This window comes from Balaenoptera borealis (assembly GCF_965194805.1).
Source record: "Balaenoptera borealis genome assembly, chromosome: 1".
NCBI classification, from domain to species: domain Eukaryota; kingdom Metazoa; phylum Chordata; class Mammalia; order Artiodactyla; family Balaenopteridae; genus Balaenoptera; species Balaenoptera borealis.
In genome coordinates this window covers 72786626-72806985 of record NC_138860.1, presented here as the reverse complement: position 1 = coordinate 72806985, position 20360 = coordinate 72786626, and the positions used below count along the sequence as shown (strand labels likewise).

The 20360-nt window shown below is 40.2% G+C and overlaps 2 protein-coding genes across 4 annotated transcripts in view; one reads left to right on the top strand and one right to left on the bottom strand.

The window, feature by feature from the left end:
* Positions 1–20360, top strand: part of LOC309635870 (uncharacterized protein) — a 69626-nt gene that overhangs the window by 11058 nt on the left and 38208 nt on the right. The window contains exons 2-4 of one of the 3 annotated variants that reach the window (XM_082407692.1): positions 2189–2264; positions 2670–2785; positions 2900–3182. In XM_082407692.1, the coding sequence (XP_082263818.1) occupies positions 2189–2264; positions 2670–2785; positions 2900–2920 (213 nt within the window). In that variant the 3' untranslated portion in view covers positions 2921–3182. Of the gene's footprint in view, positions 1–4; positions 657–1391; positions 2786–2899; positions 3183–20360 lie in introns of those variants that run through there. The other 2 variants (XR_014249079.1, XM_082407693.1) reach the window with 2 other exon arrangements.
* Positions 3180–20360, bottom strand: part of ALDH9A1 (aldehyde dehydrogenase 9 family member A1) — a 28461-nt gene continuing 11280 nt past the window's right edge. Inside the window, exons 5-11 of the mRNA XM_082406025.1 lie at positions 18928–19124; positions 18116–18256; positions 12980–13168; positions 12660–12747; positions 8968–9109; positions 5542–5654; positions 3180–3928 (exon numbers count right to left, since the gene is read on the bottom strand). Coding sequence (XP_082262151.1) covers positions 3834–3928; positions 5542–5654; positions 8968–9109; positions 12660–12747; positions 12980–13168; positions 18116–18256; positions 18928–19124 — 965 coding nt within the window. The 3' untranslated portion in view covers positions 3180–3833. The remainder of the gene's footprint in view (positions 3929–5541; positions 5655–8967; positions 9110–12659; positions 12748–12979; positions 13169–18115; positions 18257–18927; positions 19125–20360) is intronic.

The window sequence follows — 20360 nt, the reverse complement described above, 5'->3', positions numbered from 1 at the left end:
GAACAGGGAGAGTGACAGAGGGGGGATCAGAGAAGGGCAGTGGTGGTCACGGTGAGGAGTCTGGACTGTGTTCTAACTGAACTAAAAGCCGCAGTAGGGCCTTAAGCAAGAGCATGAGGAATGCTGATTTACTCTGAAGAGATTGCTCACTGCTGATCTGACTTTCTGATAGTTTTTCACAGCATCATTTAACTGCTAAGGCTTGGTCTCCTCTTTCCCCTTTGCTGATTTTATTCCCCCTCACACTGTAAAAAGAAATACAAAGATAGGTCTTTAGGTATAAGAAAAACCAAGGAATCATTTTTACTTCTGAGGAAAGCCAAACTCAGAACTAGGCACTTCAGAGAAGCTAGGGTGGAGACTCTGCCATTGTAAGAAGCAGGCGAGGAACTCAGGGTTGCCCCCCTTCTCCAGAAGCTCCTCGTGGATGACTTCCGGGGAGGGTGTCAGTAAACTGTAGCCCACCTTCCTTCTGCCAGATTCTTGCCTTAGGCAGCAGGAGGATAGAAGGTGTAACAAATAAAGAGCAGCAGGAGGAAAGAAGGGACCCTGTGGCCACCTTTTGTCTGAAAAAAACCTGCCGAAGTGAGAGACTGCCTCTGTTTGGAGTCACAGAAAAGCCAAGCCAGAGATCAGGACTCAGCTACTGCAAAGGAGTAAGCCAACATGGGTCTTGGTTTTCTTCTTTCTCTCATTAATGCAATTCCAAAACCATTTCTATCAGTAGCAGTTAAATGACGCTGTAGCACAGGAAGCTGTCAACCAAATAAATCTTAAAATGCATATAAAAGGACATGAGTTGAATAAATTTACACGTGGCCTCATCAGGATACAGGGTTAGTTGTCAGTTATTACCTTTAAGAAAATCCTAGGAAAGATATGCACCCAAATGTTAACAGTAGTTACCTCTGGGAGATAATATTAGATGGGAGAAGGAAAAAGAAGGGTACCTTCTGCTTAACTTTCAAAAGTTAATCAAAATACTAGTAGAGGGACTTCCTGGGTGCTCCAGTGGGTAAGACTCCACGCTCCCAATGCAGGGGGCCAGGGTTCGATCCCTGGTCAGGGATCTAGATCTCACATGCCACAACTAAGAGCCTTCATGCCACAACTAAGAGTTTGCACGCCGCAACTAAAGATCCTGCACACCCCAACGAAGATCCTGCATGCTGCAACTAAAGACCTGGCGGAGCCAAATAAATAAATATTAAAAAAAAAAAAATACTAGTAGAGAAAAAGGAGACTCCAGGAGAATTTAACTAGATGATACAACTTCTTCCAAATCAAAGGAAGGCCTGGTCTCTTGGTTAAATCATGTTTCCTTAAGTGCCTTTTGTACATATTATTACTCTCCTAAGATGCTTCATTAACAAACAAGAATCTTTGTTCAGGTAAATTTGTGAAGTACGATAGCTGATGACATCCTGGAACACACTTTGGACCATGCTGCATAATGCTCCCCACCAGCTATGTCACATCTTAAGTTTCGGGACCTGTGAATATTTATATGGCAAAAGGAGACTTTGCAGATATGATTAAGTTAAGGATCTTGAGATAAGAGATTATTATGGACCATCTGGTGGGCCCTCAATGCTATCATAAGTGTCCACATAAGAGGGAAGCAGAGGGAGATCTGACTACAGAGGAAGAAGGCAATGGAAGCAGAGAGACCTGATGCTAAGCTGTTGCTGCTAAACAAAGAGGAGGAGCCATGAGCCACAGAATGCAGCTCTAGAGACTGGAAAAGGAGGGCAAAGATTCTCTCCTAGAGCCTACAGAAGGAGCATGCCCTGCCAACACCCTGGTTTTTGCCCAGTGAAACCATTTTGGACTTCTGACCTCCAGAACTACGAGACAATAAATGTGTTGTTTTGAAGTCCCCACATTTGTGGTCATTTGTTACAGCAGTCATACGAAATGAATACAATGAGTTAAGGTCTAGGAATCGGGGAAGGAGAGCAGAAAGCATAAGAGTTAAAGTCCCACATAGCTGGATTGGAACTCTACTCTTCAACTTACTGACTTGGCTGTGGTCCAGACTTCTCCAATTCTCAGCTTCTTCATCTGAAAATTGGGGCTAACAACTTCCTCATGTTTAGTGTGAGTATTCAATGAGAAGGGAAGTAGCAGATGGATCGCAGGGAGTATTCAAATGTTGGTTCCCTCTCCCTGGCTGTTTTCTCTTCAGAGGAACTGCCAGAACCTTGTCTTCTCCCAGGCGGCTCCTACTGTGGAAGTCACACAAGGACCCCCGAAGACCCAGGGTGAGATCATTGTTGGCCTTGCTCGGTATCATATATGTGCCCGCTGTGCGAATATCCACCAAGAGAGGCTGATTCAATTGTTCTCATCCTCTAACTACAGTTTTTACCCATCATAATAGATAATCAGATGCAGGCCCAGTAACAAGAATCATCCCTTACCTCTTAGCTACTGTGATGATTAATTTTACATGTCAGCCTGACTGGGCGATGGGATGCCTGGGTATGTCTATGAGGGTGTTTCCAGAAGAGATCAGCATTTGAACTGGTGAACTGAGTAACGCAGATGGCCCTCCCCATGTGGTGGGAATCATCCAATCCATTCAGGGCCCAAATAGAACAAAAAGGCAGAAGAAGGGCAAATTCACTCTCTCTGCTTGAGCTGAGACATCCATCTTCTGCCCTCAGACAGCAGCACTCCTGGTTCTCAGGCCTCGGGACGTGGACTGAATTATACCACCAGCTTTCCTGGGTCTCCAGCTTGTGGAGAGCAGATTGTGGGCCTTCGCAGCCGCCATAATCACGTAAGCCAATTCCTATAAGAAATCTTCTCTTATACGTATCTGTTCTATTCTATTGGTTCTGTTTCTCTGGAGAACCCTAATACCACTATTAAATCTAAATTATTCCCCTGAAAGGGAGATAAGAGGGCAAGATGAGGATCACTGCAACAGTCTGAGAAGTCACCATGATCTGACAGCCCTTTACGGACAGGCCCTGTTTATCTGGGCTGGGAAGAACATGGAGCCCAGAAGTCTGAATGGGCCACTGAAAGTTCATTACAGCAACAGAAGCCTGCCCATGTGTACTCACTGCAAAGAAGGTCAAATCCTCTGCCTTAAATGTTTAACTTGAGCCCTATCCTGTGTCCTCCTATAACCCTGAGATGTGTATAGCTTCAAAACATGACACTGAAAGGACTGACGGTGTGATTTATTTAGTTTCAGTATACTGCAGTGGATTACAAATAATCTCTACGTTTAAATGGAAACTCTTCTGTCATAAGAGAGCAAGCTGTAACTCAAGGACTGGAGCCGGTTTCCCCCATCCTCGCAGCACTGGCTCTGGCCAGTCAGCACTCACATCAAACTGACCCGTCTATTAGCCAAGCCCTCTCTCCCGACTGCCAGCCTTCTGAATGGAATGACAAGGGGCCATGTCTTTAAAAATGTCAAGGAGCAGAAATCTCTGCTGATTCCCCCAGGAACCTGTAAAGGCACGGGTTCTTTAAAGCAAGCTAGAGAATGAACCCGTCAGTGGGTCGGCTCTGTGGAAGAACAATCCTGTTCCCGCCCCCTGTTCTCCAGTAGTGTGCTAGTGGCTCTCAAAGATTTCAGAGAAATTTGCTTTAAGGAAAATCACAGCTTTCTTGATTAGCATCTAAAAGGCACTTACGCACATTTTCACTTAGGAAATTGATTGAGCGATGGAGAGTAACACTGAACCATTCTCTTATCCTGAATGGCCAACATTCTGGATCTAAACTGGTAGATGGCTGCACGGCCGCGGTCAAGAGAGCTGGTTCTCGTTATTCCCAGGCCTGGCCGTGTTCACTGGCTTCACTGCACTTTTTCAAAAAGCAGACTCCACGTCACCCATCTCCACGCACACAGTCTTTAGTTGTGAATAATATTCAATTGTCACACGGCCATTCTCTCTGCCAAACCCTGAAAGGAAGAGAAAGGGTGAGGGTGAGCCATTGAGGTAATCCAGCCACAGCGACCTGCAGAAACAGGCACTGCTCCCAGGGCTGGGGAAGAGCGCAGGGCCAAGAAATTCTGGGATCAAGTCCTCAACTGCATGTATTAGCTGTGGAGCTAGACGCGGGAAAAGGGACACACTAGCCTTTCGGGGTGGGGAAATATTTAGGTTCCATTTCTTACCAGTATGACTCTTAACTTCTAGTATCTACTCTTCTATTAACTTCTAGTATCTACTTTTCTAGACTAAGGTCTAAAAATGTTCAGACTTTCTTATCAAGCATTAGAGCATTCTCTACAATTACCAATCAACCTGATGCCTTTGAAAGTCAGTGCTAACTTAAAACTTAACTCTACATAATAGGCTTATTAACCTTCTCTTATACTAAATCTGTAAGAGCACCTACTATTTACACTCTGTCCACTCATGTGGGGAGTGGACCCTTTTGGCTCTCAGGTTACTCAAAGCCAAGACACTGCCAATCACTAGTAGATGAGGTTACGTGCTAAAAGGACAGCCTTCCTTGTGTCCCCTACCCCAGACTGAGGCAGGCTCTGCATCCTAAGAGCAAGGCCCAGTCTCCAAAAATGCACATCTCCAGGGGGCATCATTCCAAATGGGACATACACAATGGCCCTGCTAAGGCCTCACTCTGCCTTTTGTTCCTTTCCAAATCCTCTCAGCACGGAGCCCATTGGGCATGTTAGGCCAGCTTTCTGTCCCTCTCATCTCATGTAGGCATATCCATGGGCACTGATCCAAAGATTCAGGTTTAGGGAAGGGAAAGCTGGTCTCAGAGGCCCCACTGAGGCCAAAGCTGCAGATTCTAAACAAACTGAGGGTTATTAATTAATAAAACAGAGCCTTGGTTCCTACCCTGCATTTACGTCTGGGTTACAGCTCCCCCAGGTACCCACAGGGACAAGAATGACTAGTGAAGTATGACTAGAGAATGCCAGAATGATACCAAACGCAATACCACATAAAACTGTCAAATTAACACCCACCATCTCATCATCATTCATCCATGTTTATATGTTTGCCAACACTGTGATGGCCATAAATATCTGCCAGGAGACTAGGGGTCAGACTCTTAGAATGGTGCACCTACAAAGTCCAAACCAATTTTCATACAGAATTGGTGAAATTAGCAACAAACTCCAAAGAAAGAACCTCAAAGCAATGGCTATGTTCCTGATGCCTCAAATCTCCTAACAGACTAGATTTACAAACTTGCCATGGTTAGAACGCCTAGGGGTGGTTTTACACTTAATGGCAATCACAGACTGTGAGGAAAAAGTAATCCTACCCATGAGATAAACCTTTCTAAGATGTATGTCAGCTGTTCACAATCCAGTCTACACATCAAAGACTTCTGGAGAGCTTTTGGAAAAAATAAAGATGCTCAGCTTCCATTCCCAGAGACGCATACAGTGGGCCTGGGGAGGACCAGGAATTCATATACTTTTCCAGGTGATTCTGATATACACACAGGTTTAGGAACCTGTTCCATAAGGACTGAATTATGACCAGTGTCTCTAGAGACAGGGGTTTGCTTTCACAGTTCCCAGATCCTCACCTGACTTCTTATATCCACCAAAGGGCAACTCCACTGGGCTGACATTATAGTTGTTAATGAAGCACATTCCAGCCTGAAGCTCAGCCACCACTCTGTGGGCACGCTGGATGTCCCTATGAAGGAAAAAATGCATTGGTTATTCATAGTTTCTTTTGCTACAACCTTAACAGGAAAGGTTAGACTGTCACTTCTAAGGGTCTCAAAACATTGCCAAATTCTTGTTTCTTCAAAAATGTGTTTTACAATCTTATACCATCCATGCAAAATAGATAAGGATTTGAATTTTATAGTCTCATCCAAACGCAGGTACAAAATAAGTAGCAGCAACAAGGGTGCCAAAACAATTCAATGGGGGAAAATAGTCTTTTCAACAAATAGTGCTAGAACAACTGGATATACATACGCAAAAGAATGAAGGAAGATCCCTTTCTTACACTACACACAAAAATTAACTCAAATGGGTCACTGACCTAAAATGTCAGAGTGAAAACCACAGAACTCTTTGAAGCAAACAGGAATAAATCTTCATTACCTTCGGTTAGATACAGTCTTCTTAGACATGACAGCAAAAGTAACAGATAAAGAAAAAATAGAATAATTACACTGGCAAAATTTTAAAATTTTGTGCTGCAAATGAGACTATCAGGAAAGTAAAAAGACAACTCACAGAAATGCAAATCAAAACTGATACAAGACACCACTGCACAACCGCTAGGATGGCTAAAATCAAGAGAACCGACAATAACAATTGCTGGCTAGGATGTGGAGAAACTGGAACCCTTATACATTGCTGATGGGAATGTAAAATGATACTGCCACTTTGGAAAACAGTTTAGCAGTTCCCCAAATAGTTAAACACAGAGTCACCATAGGATCCAGCAATTCCACTCCTGGGTATATACCAGAAATGAAATATACAAATATCCACACAAAGACTCATATATTAATGCTCATAGGAGCATTATTCATAATAGCCAAAAAGTAGAAACAGCCCAAATGTCTATCAATGGGTCAATGAATAAACAAAATGTGATATATCCATACAACAGAATATTACTCAGTAGTAGAAAGGAATAAAGTAGTGATACATACTACAACAATAAATGAACTTTGAGAAGAAGCCAGTAGATGAACTAAGTGAAAGAAACCAGTCGTGAAAGGTCACATACTGTATGATTTCATCTATGTAAAATATTCAAAATACGCAAATCTATAAAGACAAAGTAGATCAGTGGTTGCCAGGAACTGGGGGGAGGGGAAAATGCAGAGTAACTGTTATTGTTCTTAGAATGAAGAAAATGTTCTAAAATTAGATTATAATGACAGTTGTACAATCTGTAAATATACTAAAAACTACTGAATTGTACAATTTAAATAGGTGAATTGTTTGGTACATGAATTATCCCAACAAAGCTGTTTTTTTAAAAAAAAAAAAAAAAAAGGAGTTACCCCCCTTTGTAACTGGCCTTTGTCTGCATTTTGGTGGCGAAGCAAAGCAAGAGGAGAGACTTATCCCACTCAATCCTCAAATCAAAAAAAGCAGCTCCTAGGGCTTCCCTGGTGGCACAGTGGTTAAGAATCCGCCTGCCAATGCAGGGGACACGGGTTCGAGTCCTGGTCTGGGAAGATCCCACATGCCGCGGAGCAACTAAGCCCGTGAGCCACAACTACTGAGCCTGCGCGTCTGGAGCCTGTGCTCCGCAACGGGAGAGGCCGCAACAGTGAGAGGCCTGCGCACCGCGATGAAGAGTGGCCCCCGCTCGCCGCAACTAGAGAAAGCCCTCGCACAGAAATGAAGACCCAACACAGCCAAAAATAAATAAATAAATAAATAAATAAATAAATAAATAAAGCAAGCAAGCAAGCAAGCAAGCAAGCAGCTCCTGGGACTTCCCTGGTGGTGCAGTGGTTAAGACTCCGAGCTCACCATGCAGGAGGCATGGGTTTGATCCCTGGTCAGGAAACCAGATCCCACACGCATGCTGCAACTAAGAGTTCACATGCCACAACTAAAGAGCCCGCCTGCCACAACTAAGGAGCCCACGTGCACAACTAAGACCCGGCACAACCAAATAAATAAATAAATAAATATTTTAAAATATACATATATATACCAAAAAAAAAAAAGCAGCTCCTGGGAATTCCCTGGCAGTCCAGTGGTTAAGACTCTGTGCTTTCACTGTCAAGGGCCTGGGTTCAATCCCTGGTCGGGGAACTAAGATCCCATAAGCTGTGAGGCGCAGCCCAAAAAAACAAAACAAAACAAGCAAACAAAAAAGCAGCTCCTCAGAGAGGACTTTTAGGGCCGTGAAACTACTCTGTATGATACTACAACAGTGAGTACAAGTTATTATACATTTGTCCAAACCCATAGAATGCACACCAAGAGTGAACCCTAACGTGGACTGTAGTCTTTGGGTGATAAAGGTGTGTTCATGTAGCTTCATCAATTCTAACAACTGTTCCACTCTGGTGGGGGATGTGGATCATGGGGGAGACTATGCATGTGTGGGGCTGGGGTAGTTGGGAAATCTCTGTACTTCCACTCAGTTTTGCAGTGAACCTAAAAGTGCTCTAAAATATGAAGTCTATTTAAAAAAAAAAAAAAAAAAAGTAGCTCCTCACTTTTTTCTTCAGAACTCAAAAAGAAGCTATTACATCAGGTCTTCAAGGGAGACTTGGGTCTTCCATCCCACGTTCCTGACCACAAAACTACAAAAAATAATAACCTTGTGTATCACTAAAGAAATAGCATAATCCCAAGTGTAAACAGTCTTAGAAAACTGCCTACTACTGCCAAAGACTAATCAGAGTTTGTACATAAACAAGCAATCTGCAAGCATTTTCTAAGAAATTTTTCTCCGTAATCACTTTTTGTTTTTCTTATAGTGGTTAAAGTTTATGTACAAAGATATTAATCCCAACATAACTTACAATAGTTAAAATTGGAAATAGCACCCTAAATACACAACAATAGAAAAAAGGCCCACATGTGTTACAATGCATTCTAATTTAGGGACTACTATAAAGCTAAAAATCATGGCTTTGAAGAATACTGCCCAGTATTTATATGCTTATGGATTTCTAAATTCCTTGACATACATGTTTTTAATAGGCACCTAACAGGATGCTTTACATAGATCAGAAACTTAAATATTTATTCAATGTATGAATGAAAAAAGGATAGAATTTTCATCAATAAAGCTAATAGCTAATTTAAACTCAACACTAGGGTTCTCTGGCCATTCATGGCTAACTGTGAAATGCTACTTTGCCATCTTTTGACTTTAGCTGAAGCAAACAGAAAGTGCTGATGAAAATGCAGTGAGGGCAAACTCCAGTGAGGGAATAAGATCAATTACATATCTAAGAAGACACTGCAGCCCCATTTCTTCAAAGCCATTTGGGGTGTCCTCCCCCACCTACCTGGTGAAGACACCAGCTGCTAGTCCGAAAGTGGTATCATTGGCTCTTTCCAGAACCTCAGCTTCAGTGTCAAATGATAAAATGGACATAACCGGTCCAAAGATCTCTTCTTTCACACAGGTCATGTCATCTCTACAATTAGCTGCAAACATTATTAAAAAACCAAACATCAGCGAAGGAATAATTATTTCTGGCACGTTAAAATTTCCTGTTCACAGTAAACAGTGAATACACAGCTTTAGAGAAATTTCAATGTGACATTTTCAGTGTGAATATAAATCCGAGCATCCTTTCTGCATGACGATTTAACACTACGTATTAAGGAGCCATGGCCTCTGTATTCATTCTAAATCTACTTTTTTGAATTCATCACAAGGAAATAGCTAAGGAGGTGGACAAGGATGTACATACAAGGACTTCCATCACAACGTTCCTGTGACAGTCAAAACTAGAAGCAACAAACTAGACATCCAAAACAGATGGGATGATCACGTGAATGGTACACAACCCAATGATGAATTTCTATGAAGCCTCAAAAAGTAATGTTTTGGAGACTTCCCTGGTGGTCCAGTGTTAAGAATCTGCCTTCCAATGCAGAGGACGCGGGTTCGATCCCTGGTTGGGGAACTAAGATCCCACATGCCGCAGGGCAACTAAGCCCACATGCCACAACTAGAGAGCTCAGGCGCCCCAACTAGTGAGCCTGCGTGCCCTGGAGCCGCATGCCACAACTACAGAAGCCCATGTGCCACAACTAAAGAAGCCCATGCACGGCAACAAAGACTCAGCGCAGCCAAAATAAAAAAACAAAAAAACAAAAAAACGGGGTGTGTGTGTGTGTGTGTGTGTGTATATAGGATGCACTCCAAATGAATTAAAATGATTACTAAAAAAAAAAAAGTAATGTTTTTGAAGAAAATTTAATAAGTAAATGCTCATGATTAACACTCACTGAAAAAGATACAAACTGTATATATCCTCTCAATTTCTGTTAAAATGTACACATGACTAACATTTTTTATATTTTTTCACATTTTCTTAATGACTCTGATATGATTAGAATGAGAATATTTTTAAAAAAGAAAATACAATGCAAAAAAAAAATAACTTAGAAATAACTGAAGGAGTGTTCATTTTATATGAAAATGTACTTAAGTTTTTAAGTGGTTAATTCCCTAAAAAGATTAAATTCACACATGACATTTTAAAATATGCATATATGTCTAAAGAAGCTCATATATTTAGATGTGAAATACTGAACCCCACTGATCCTCAAGACAGTGGTGCTTTTATCCGCACTCTGGCTGAAGAACAGCTCACCTCAATGCTGGCAACCACGCATGGAGTCAGATATGTTGTTTGTAAGGTTGTGTGATACATGTAAACAATGTGGAGGCAGAAATACAGCTTGAGAACCCTACTTTAAACACCAGCTTTGCACTAGCCAAAGCTAAAAACCAACTTCTCACATACCTACAAAGAGGAGGACTCTAAAATCTCATAAGAGATGAATCAGAGCTTGTGCATACAAAGTTAAGAACAGCACTCTGGTCGTCTGTACGTTACACTGTACTCTGGGGACACCTAAACTATCTTCAAAGGTATATTAAATAATTTTAGGTTGTGTTTAAGGATAGTTTATTATAATCTAAATCTTTGAAAACTACTAAGCCACATACAATTTTTCGGGAAACTGTTAGCCAGAATATTAAATTACTCAAGACAATTCATTACCCAACAGTCCCAGAATACAGTTTGTCTTACACAGGTTGATAACACAGTATGGCTCTGTGTGCAATGCATTCTATATTGGAGAGTCAAAAGAGATGAGGGGATAAAGCGGCAGTTGCTGTTATGAGAAAAGAAAAGGTTCCTGCCCCACATATAACACTCATTATACTCTAGCCCCAAATCTCAAGTAAATGAATCTAAAGATTGAGGCTCTGGAGTCATTCTCAAACTTCAACGTGCGTAAAAATGAACTGAGGACTTATTAACGTGCAGATCTCAAGGTCCTGGGCCCTGAAAGTGACATTTGGGGGTCTAGGGCAGGGACCAGAAATCTGCATTTTTAACAAGTTTTCCAAGTGATATTGATGCTGTAGATGACAAACAAGGCTTTCAGAATCACTAGAATGAAGTTAAGGTAGTTAGCTCCCTGTCCTCTGCATAGGTTCACAGTTTGTTTAAAAATATTTTTTTTCCTAATTGTAAAATACATGTTCTCTGTAGAAAATCTGTAATATTCAGAAATGCACAAAGTATAATAAAAAATCACCTTTAATCCCAGCATCTAGAGAAATCCACTATCAATATTATGATGCGGACTTCCCTGGTGGTACAGTGGTTAAGAATCTGCCTGCCAATGCAGGGGACACGGGTTCGAGCCCCGGTCTGGGAAGATCCCACAGGCCGCGGAGCAACTAAGCCCGTGCGCCACAACTACTGAGCCTGTGCTCTAGAGCCTGTGAGCCACAACTACTGAGCCTCCGTGCCACAACTACTGAAGCCTGTGCACCTAAAGCCCATGCTCCACAAGAGAAGCCACTGCAATGAGAAGCCCACTCACCACAACGAAGAGTAGCCCCCGCTCACCACAACTAGGGAAAGCACATGTGCAGCAACGAAGACACAACACAGCCAAAAATAAATAAATACAATAAATTTATTAAAAAAAAAAAAAAAAACAGAAACCTGATTCCTTTAAAAAAAAAATACTATGATGCATATTCTCTGTTCCTTCTTTTCCCCATGCACATATTTGATTTTTAATAGATTTGGGATAATACCATATACACTACTGCTTAACCTGTATTTTCTACGTAAAAACCTATAGTAAGTTTTCCCTCTTCCTTAATAGCTACAAGCTAATCCATAGCATGGATGCTAAATTCACAGCCCTTAAGCCTCAGCGGATCTTTAGCTTTTTAGCAAGAGCTAAAAGGTTAAACTGCACCAAATATCAAGTGTTGAAAAGTGACACCACTATCAACCTCAGGGACAAAAATCAGCTGAATCTATCTTCAGGATAAGGTGAAAGGAATTATACAACATAATTCCATCTATATATAGTTTTTTAAAGTCAAGGAAACTAGCAATATTTTTATAGGAGATACTAACATACAATATAAAATGACAGAGAAAAGTAAATGACAACAACAACATCTAGAACAGTGTCACCCCCAGTAGAAGGGAAGGAGATGGGTGTGGGGACAGTAGGATGACCACATACTTGACTGTCCAAACCAGGAGATTTTTCAGATTGAAAGGAAGTGCTAAAATTATTATATCATATAATTTTTGAAAATATTAATATACTGTCCAACAAATTGGTTTTATTATATTGATGATCTAAAGTTCAAAGAAAAGCACATTCTTTACCAACTTTCTTGAGAAAAGAAATTCATCACTGAATTTTTAACAAACATGCCCTTTAATTTCTTTGGAGCGCCTTGATTCTAGAACAACAGCTGTACACCCAGTTAAGTCCGAGGTAACTGATATCATTGTCCAAGAAGAGGAGGGGCACACATGAGGCTTCCAAGGTAAGGGAGAACTACTCCTTAAATCTGAGTAGCAGGGATACACAGTTGCCAACCCTTGCCTTACACCATATACACAGCTTTATAAATATTCTCGTCTATCTGACATTTAATTCAAACTGTTTAAAAGCAAACAAGAAGAGGACATACCTAACACACAAGGTCTCACGTAATACCCATCCTTTAATTTGGGATCTTCAGGTACGTAGAGGTCTCCACCACATAATACTTTAGCACCCTGCCAAAAAAGAAAAAAGAATGCATATTTTATGTTAAACATAAAACCCCAGTATGCATTCCTGAAATGCCACTTGTGTCCTGAACAAATGCATACTTAGTCACTCCACGGCAAGTACAACGCAGAATACAGCTCCCAAATGGATATGACCATAGGAAAGAAGCATAGAGCAAGTAACCTAGGAGTAACTACCCCTCCCCCTCCTCTCATCTCACCTCCACTTGTTTCTCACCTGCTCCTTTGCCACTTTAACAAACCCAAGGACTCGCTCCAGATGTGGTCGGTTGATCAGGGGACCCATCCTTGTATCTTCCAGGAGGGGATCTCCAATTTTTATCCTTTGGGTCTGTTTCACCACTTCCTCTGTAAATTGATCAAGAATTTCCTTTTGCACAAATACCCTTGTACCATTACAACAAACCTAAAGGACAGACACATAAAAATTTATATGTAGATGAGGGGGAAAAAAGGAAAAGGAAAAAAAGTCCAACAGCTTTAAATTTAAAAGAGACAGTATACTTTCTTTAAAGGTTAGTTCCATTCCTAAAAATTACCATACTGAATTGTATCACACATGTAATTGTGGACATACTACCCCACACACAAACTCTCTGCCCTTTGAGATAAAAGTTATGCCTTTGTTTTTGTTTAAATTTCCTTAAAACAATTAATAGATCCTTATGACCCATAGGACTTCTCCTATTTCCTCATCTCAGATGCTCAATTTGGCTGTATATTTTGAGAGCAGGAGGTAAGAGTGGAAGGGACTGAAGAGTAAAAATAGAACAAGAACTGAGGTATTGAGTCTAATAAAAACCTAGGGCGGTGCAGAGTCAATGTTTGTCTCTAAAAACACAAGTAATGGGACTTCCCTGGTGGTGCAGTGGTTAAGAATCCTCCTGCCAATGCAGGTGACATGGGTTCGATCCCTGGTCCGGGAAGATCCCACGTGCCACAGAGCAACTAAGCCCACGCGTCACAACTAGTGAGCCTGCACTCTAGAGCCTGCGAGCCACAACTACTGAAGGCCGTGTGTGCCTAGAGCCCGTGCTCCGCAACAAGAGAAGCCACCACAATGAGAAGCCCACACAGCGCTATGAATAGTCCCTGCTCGCTGCAACTAGAGAAAGCCCGCACGTAGCAACCAAAATTTAAAAAAAAAACACATACACAAGTAATGACTATTTAGACCCTGCCACAGACATGAACATAAATGCTACTCAAATGCTATCAGAACAGTAGAATAGAAAAGAAAGTCCAAAAATAGATCCAAGTACTCAAGGAAATTTAGTTTATGATAAAGGTGGAATCTAAAACCACTAGAGTAAAGATGAATTAGTAACAAATGGTTCCACTGGTTAGCCATGTGGAAAATAAGATACAATCTCATACTGTACACAGGAGTAACCCCCAAATGTATAAGGAATCTAAATATAGAATAAAAAAACAATTACTGAGAGAAAATATAGGTGAATTCTTCTATAACTTAGGTGCAGGAAAAGGTTTTCTAACTAGTACTCAAAATCTAGATGCAATGAAAGAAAAAAATGATAAATTTGACTACATAAAATTAATAATCTTTTGCATGGCAAAAACATCCTAAACAAAGCCAAGACAACAAACTGGAAGAAAGCATTTACAACGTACATCACAGATAAAGGGTACTATCACCAATATTTAAATAACTTATAAAAACTGAGGGAAAATCAAAATAGTATAACACACCAAAAAAAGTGAACTTGGGAATTCCCTGGCAGTCCAGTGGTTAGGACTTGGCACTTTCACTGCCAAGGGCCCAGGTTTGATCCCTGGTTGGGGAACTAAGATTCTGCAAGTGTTGTAGCATGGCCAAAAAGAAAAAAAGTGAACTTTACTATGTGTGAATAAGAAAAAAAATCTCTACAAAAAGAATTGAAGGAAATGACTAGATGTTCAATATAAAATTGGATAAAAGTTATGCACAATTCACACACACACATATAAATGGTCCTTAAGCCTAGAAAAGATGTTCAATCTCATTCATAATTAGAGAATTGAAATTAAAAGTACAATGAAATATCACCTCTTACCTCGTGAGGAAATAGGCACACATATATTGTTGGTAGGAATGCAAGTTGGTCCAACCCACTTGGAGGGGAATATGGCATTATCTTATAAAATTATATATGCACTCAACATCACTAATGATAAGGGAAATACAAATAAAAACCTACAGTGAGATACTACTTCACATCTACTCTGATGGCTGCGACCAAAAAAAACCAGAAAATAACAAGTACTGGCAAGGATGTGGAGAAATTAGAGCCTTTGTGCATTGTTGGTGAGAACATAAAATGGTGCAGCTGCTGTAGAAAACAGTATGGCAATTTCTTGAAAAATTAAACACAGAATTACTATATGATCTAGAAATTCCACTTTTGGGTACGTACCCAAAAGAAGTGAAAGCGGGGACTTGAATAGATATTTGTACATCAGTGTTCATAGCAGTACTAGTCACAATAGCCAAAGGTAGCAATAACCTAAATGTCCACCAGTAGATGAATGGATAAAGAAAATATGGCATACATATACAACGGGATACTACGCAATCTTGAAAAGGAAGAAAAATCTGACACATGCTACAACGTAGATGAACCTTAAAGACCTTAAGTTAAGTGAAATAAGCCAGACACAAAAGGACTAATACTGTTTGATTCCACTTATATGAGATACCTAGAATAGTCAAATCCATATAGATAGAAAGTAGAATAGTGGTTACCAGGGACTGGGAAGAAAGGATTTATGAAGTTATTGTTTAATGTGTAGAGTTTCAGTCTTGTAAGATGAAAAGAGTTCTAGAGGTGGATGGTGGTGATGGCTGCACAACAATGTGAATGTACTTAATGCCACTGGACTGTACACTCAAAAATGATTAACATGGTCAATTTTATATTATATATATTTTACCACAAAAAAATAGGCACAAAAAATTACATATACATTTACCACTTCTAGGAATTTACTCTGAAAATATATCTCCAACAATATGAACACACACGTGCACGAGGTTATTCACTGCAGAACTGTTTGTAATCACAAAATACTGGAAACTAAATGCCCATCCAAAAGAGAGTAGTTGAATAAACTAACAGCTATATAAGGAATTATACTACACAGCTATAAAGAAGAAAGAAGATTTCTATGAAATGAAGTGATTTCCAGGTGAAAAAAGCAAAAAGCAAAACAGTAACTCTAATATCTTAGAGTTACTATTAGCTATTATTAGTTACTAGTTACTACTAATTAGTTACTATTAGTTACTAGTTACTACTAGCTATCTTTTGTGTTGAGGAAAGAAGAGAAAATAAGAAATATATAAGTACCTGGTCATTTGTGTAAAAAGAAATAGGAAGGAAAAATGAGAAACAGATTTGGCTGGATAGGGATGGGTTGGAAGAAGGAGGGAACGGGAGTGGGTAGAAGGGATAGGAGGAATGCCATTTCTGTTTGCTTTTTTGGTAAAATTCTGACATTTAGAACCATGTTAGTATTTCGCCTGAAGCAAGGATGGGTGAAAATAAACCCCAAATGAAATACAAACAGAAACGAACAAACTCATTATTTAAAATGAATATCATAACCATACTGAAGGGGGTGGTGAAGGAAGAACTGACTCATTAACTTCTGAACACAGAATTTTAACTGTACCCCAGGCTAAAGACAAAAAGGGCTGTAAAAAAAAAAAATGTTGCACTCTAGTTAGAAGGTTTATTTTTCACAGTAGTGTACTTTCACAAATCTGAAACTATTATAAACATATTCTAGGATGGAGTAACTACATACATTGTGAGTAATGGAAGCTAAATGTCTCATCACTGTCAGAGAAGGAAATTATAAATATGAAAGGGAGGAGGCTAAAATAAACCTTGCAGCGTTGGAATGATTGGAAATATCTGTATAAACTTGTAGTTATTAATATAGATGGATACATAAATACATGTGTCTGTGCATACATACACATATGCCAAATATACATTTCCTGGCTCTGGCCTCTGAGAAGACATAGGAGCAATGATACTCCAGTAGAAACGAGTACACCTGGCACCCAGATCTTCGTTTCTAAATACCATTTACCACTAAATGGAACCAAGCCTCCTTAGAGAAACGGCTCATTACAGAGCTCCACCAGAGAAAGCACAAGATGTGTCTAGAACACCTTGCTGTGCCAGGAAGTAAAGAAGTGCTCAAAGAATAATGAGAACATATCAAAAAGTCACAGAAAGAGGCTCCCACTATATGAATCTGCAATTATTTGAGCATCAAAATAAATAATACTAGCAATGGGTTATAACTTGCAGAATGAGATAAAAAGCCATGGGTCCATGCTGATATAATGAATGAAAAACAAACTAAGGAAAAGGGAAAAAAGTTCTTTCTTGTAATAGACAGTGAACTATATAAAGGTAGAAGGAGTAACAGAATTGGAAATACACCACTTGGCGACCACCAGAAAAAAATGTTTCCAGCAAACATCAACAAAGGGTGCTAACAATAGTAGGTTAAAGTTTGATAAGGAACAAGATAGTCTCACTTTATCTCCTACAATATACTTATTAACCACAAAGGAAAAAACAGTAACTTTACTGTAAAGACCCACCTTAAGCAAGTGATCAAAGTCAGCAACACCACTGTGAAATATAAAACATCATTTTTGTGGTGTTTTGCCAAAAATGCATAACCTGAATCCAATTTAAAAAAAACAAACAAAACCTAGACAGACCCAAAATGAGGGACATTCCACAAAATAAATGGCCTGTATTCTTCAAAAATGGCAAGGTCCTGAAAGGTAAGAATGACTTTAGAACTGTTCCAGATTAAGTAAGATTAAAGAGACACAACAAGTAAATGCAATACACCTTCCTGGATTAGATCTTGGACCAGCCAAAAAAAAATTGTTTCTAAAAGGACATTAGTCAAACAAATGGAGAAATCTGAATAAGGGCTATAGATTGAGTAATAGTACTACATTAATAACAAGTTATATATTTTACTAAGTATTTTGTGCTTATTTAAGAGAATGCACTTGTTTTTAGGAAATACACATAGGACTGTAGAGGTTAGGGATCTTCTGTCTGCAACTTTCAAACAGATCAGAAAAAAAAAACAGTAATAATATGCATATGTAGGTATAGACATACCACCAGAATGGTATATGTGATAAAATGTTAACACTGAGGGACCTGGTTCAAAGATAGATTGGAATTCTTTGTACTATTTGTGCAACTTTTCTGTAAGTCTGAAACTATTTCAAAATAACAAGCTTTAAAACACGCTGTGAGATGAAGGGGTGGAGATTCCCGTTAAACCTCTTCCTGAGTCAGGTACACACCTCGCCTTGCGTGAGGAAGTTGGCCATCAGTGCCCCCTTCACAGCATTCTTCATATCACAATCTGAGAAGATGATCAGTGGAGACTTGCCTCCAAGTTCCAAGGTAACAGGTTTAATTCCTTTAGCTGACATCTCCATGATCTTACAGAACAAGAACAAAAGCATTCAGAAGTCTAGCACCAATGAGATTACATGCTACGTTAACAAGACCCTGACCCTCCAAAGTCATCTTGAACTAGGCATGACCTGCAGCCTTGTTCTCCGTATACTTTGTCCTCTGTCTACTTGAAATATTATTTTCCAGAACACTGAAGAGAATCCACAGAATTGCACTTGATAGTCTGAATAGGGAGTTCATTTAAAAAATACTGTCAATTCCCCTGACTGTCATGGGCAGAAACTCTTTTGTATTACTGTTACTATGTTCAAGGCGGACAGAGTTCAGAGCACAAACTAAGGTCAACACAATGAATCTGAAATAAACTGAGAAAATACCCTTTCTTCCGAGGTGGCTGCTATAGATGAGGTAAGTCACCAAACAATACAAGTGGCAGCTCAGGGCCTGCCCTCTCAGACACAGGCAGGAGAAGATGACTCCCATCCCCAGTGAGCCTAACACCAGTGGGCTGTTCTAATTATCCTTCACACTTTTAAAGCACACTTCAGCCCTCTGCCCAATAATACCTACAGCCTCCCTGCCAATACAAGCTGGGTAGAATCAGAGGATAAGCCTCCAACATATATTCTGGGGAGGCTTGACACAGCCGGATCTACATGCCATTTATGTTCTCCTATACTGGTCTTGTCTTCACCTTTGAGCCAGTGGGCACACTTCCGGTGAAGGAGACTTTGGCCACATCGCGATGCTGACACAGAAACTGGCCTGTGGCAGCCCCTCCTTGCACCACGTTGAAGAGCCCAGGAGGCACGCCGGCCTCAGTATAGACTTCAGCCAGCAGCAGTGTGGACACAGGTGTGAAGGGAGAAGGTTTAAAGACCATGGCATTACCTGCATTACCGAGACACAAACACAGGAAGACTTTTAAGACTGAGGATCCCTTGAAGACAGGACAAGAAGATACATCAAGAACAACTCCAATTGTTTCCTTTTTTAAAAAGTTAATTAGTTTATTTATTTATTTATTTATTTATTTTTGGCTGTGTTGGGTCTTCATTGCTGCATGCGGGCTTTCTCTAGTTGCGGTGAGTGGGGGCTACTCTTTGTTGCAGTGTGCAGGCTTCTCATTGCAGTGGCTTCTCTTGTCGCGGAGCACGGGCTCTAGGCCCACAGGTTCAGTAGCTGTGGCACACGGTCTTCGTTGCTCTGTGGCCTGTGGGATCTTCCCGGACCAGAGCTCAAACCCGTGTTCCCCCTGCATTGGCAGCTGGATTCTTAACCACTGCACCACCAGGGAAGCCCCTCCAATTGTTTCCTGTTCCCCATCAAATTCTAGGTCAAAAATGTTATTAATAAGTAAATATATCTTGCTCTTCCCCCTTTGGTTTCTCTCATTAAACAGACCCCAAGCCACACACTTGCAGTGTCTCAGCCAATAATACCTTATACTTGCATATCTAGGCCTTTTTGCATATATTAATCTCATTTAACATTTGCAACAGTGGTAAGAAGTAGGTATGATCAGACCCATTTTATAAGAGTTGAAACTGAAGACCAGAAAGGTTAATTAATTTGATGCAAGTACCCAAAGCTAGTAACTTAATTCTATTTCTCCTCTATCACAGAGAAATGTGCAAAAAGAACGTGAAGCAGCAAAAAGAAAAAAGCTGCATTTCAATACAGTGTCCTAACAGTAAAGCTTTTTTAACCTGACAGTTTTTCTAAGGTACAATGTCTTCTTTACCGACAGATTCTTCTCTTTAAATAGCGTGAGAAAACTTTTTGTTAATCAGCCAAAGCTTCTCCGATGGAAGCCTTGTTTATCACTTCTTTTAAGACACAAATGAAGGAGGAAGTTTATCTTCTGCTTCCTAAATGAAGTCAAAACTCCTAAGTGCTACCCCCTACACAGAAATTCATGCCCAGAATTCTTGTCCATAAAGGAAGAGAACTTACAAGTAGCACAAATCTAATTCATTTGACAGTTTAAAAAAAAAAAGACCTCCAAGACCAAAATTAACTTTCTTCCTTCCCATAAACAAAAATAAATTAAATAAAAATGGGAATAATGTAGACACGATCTGTGTGTATAACCTCAAAGCTCCGTAAGGGGCAGGGCAGGGGTGA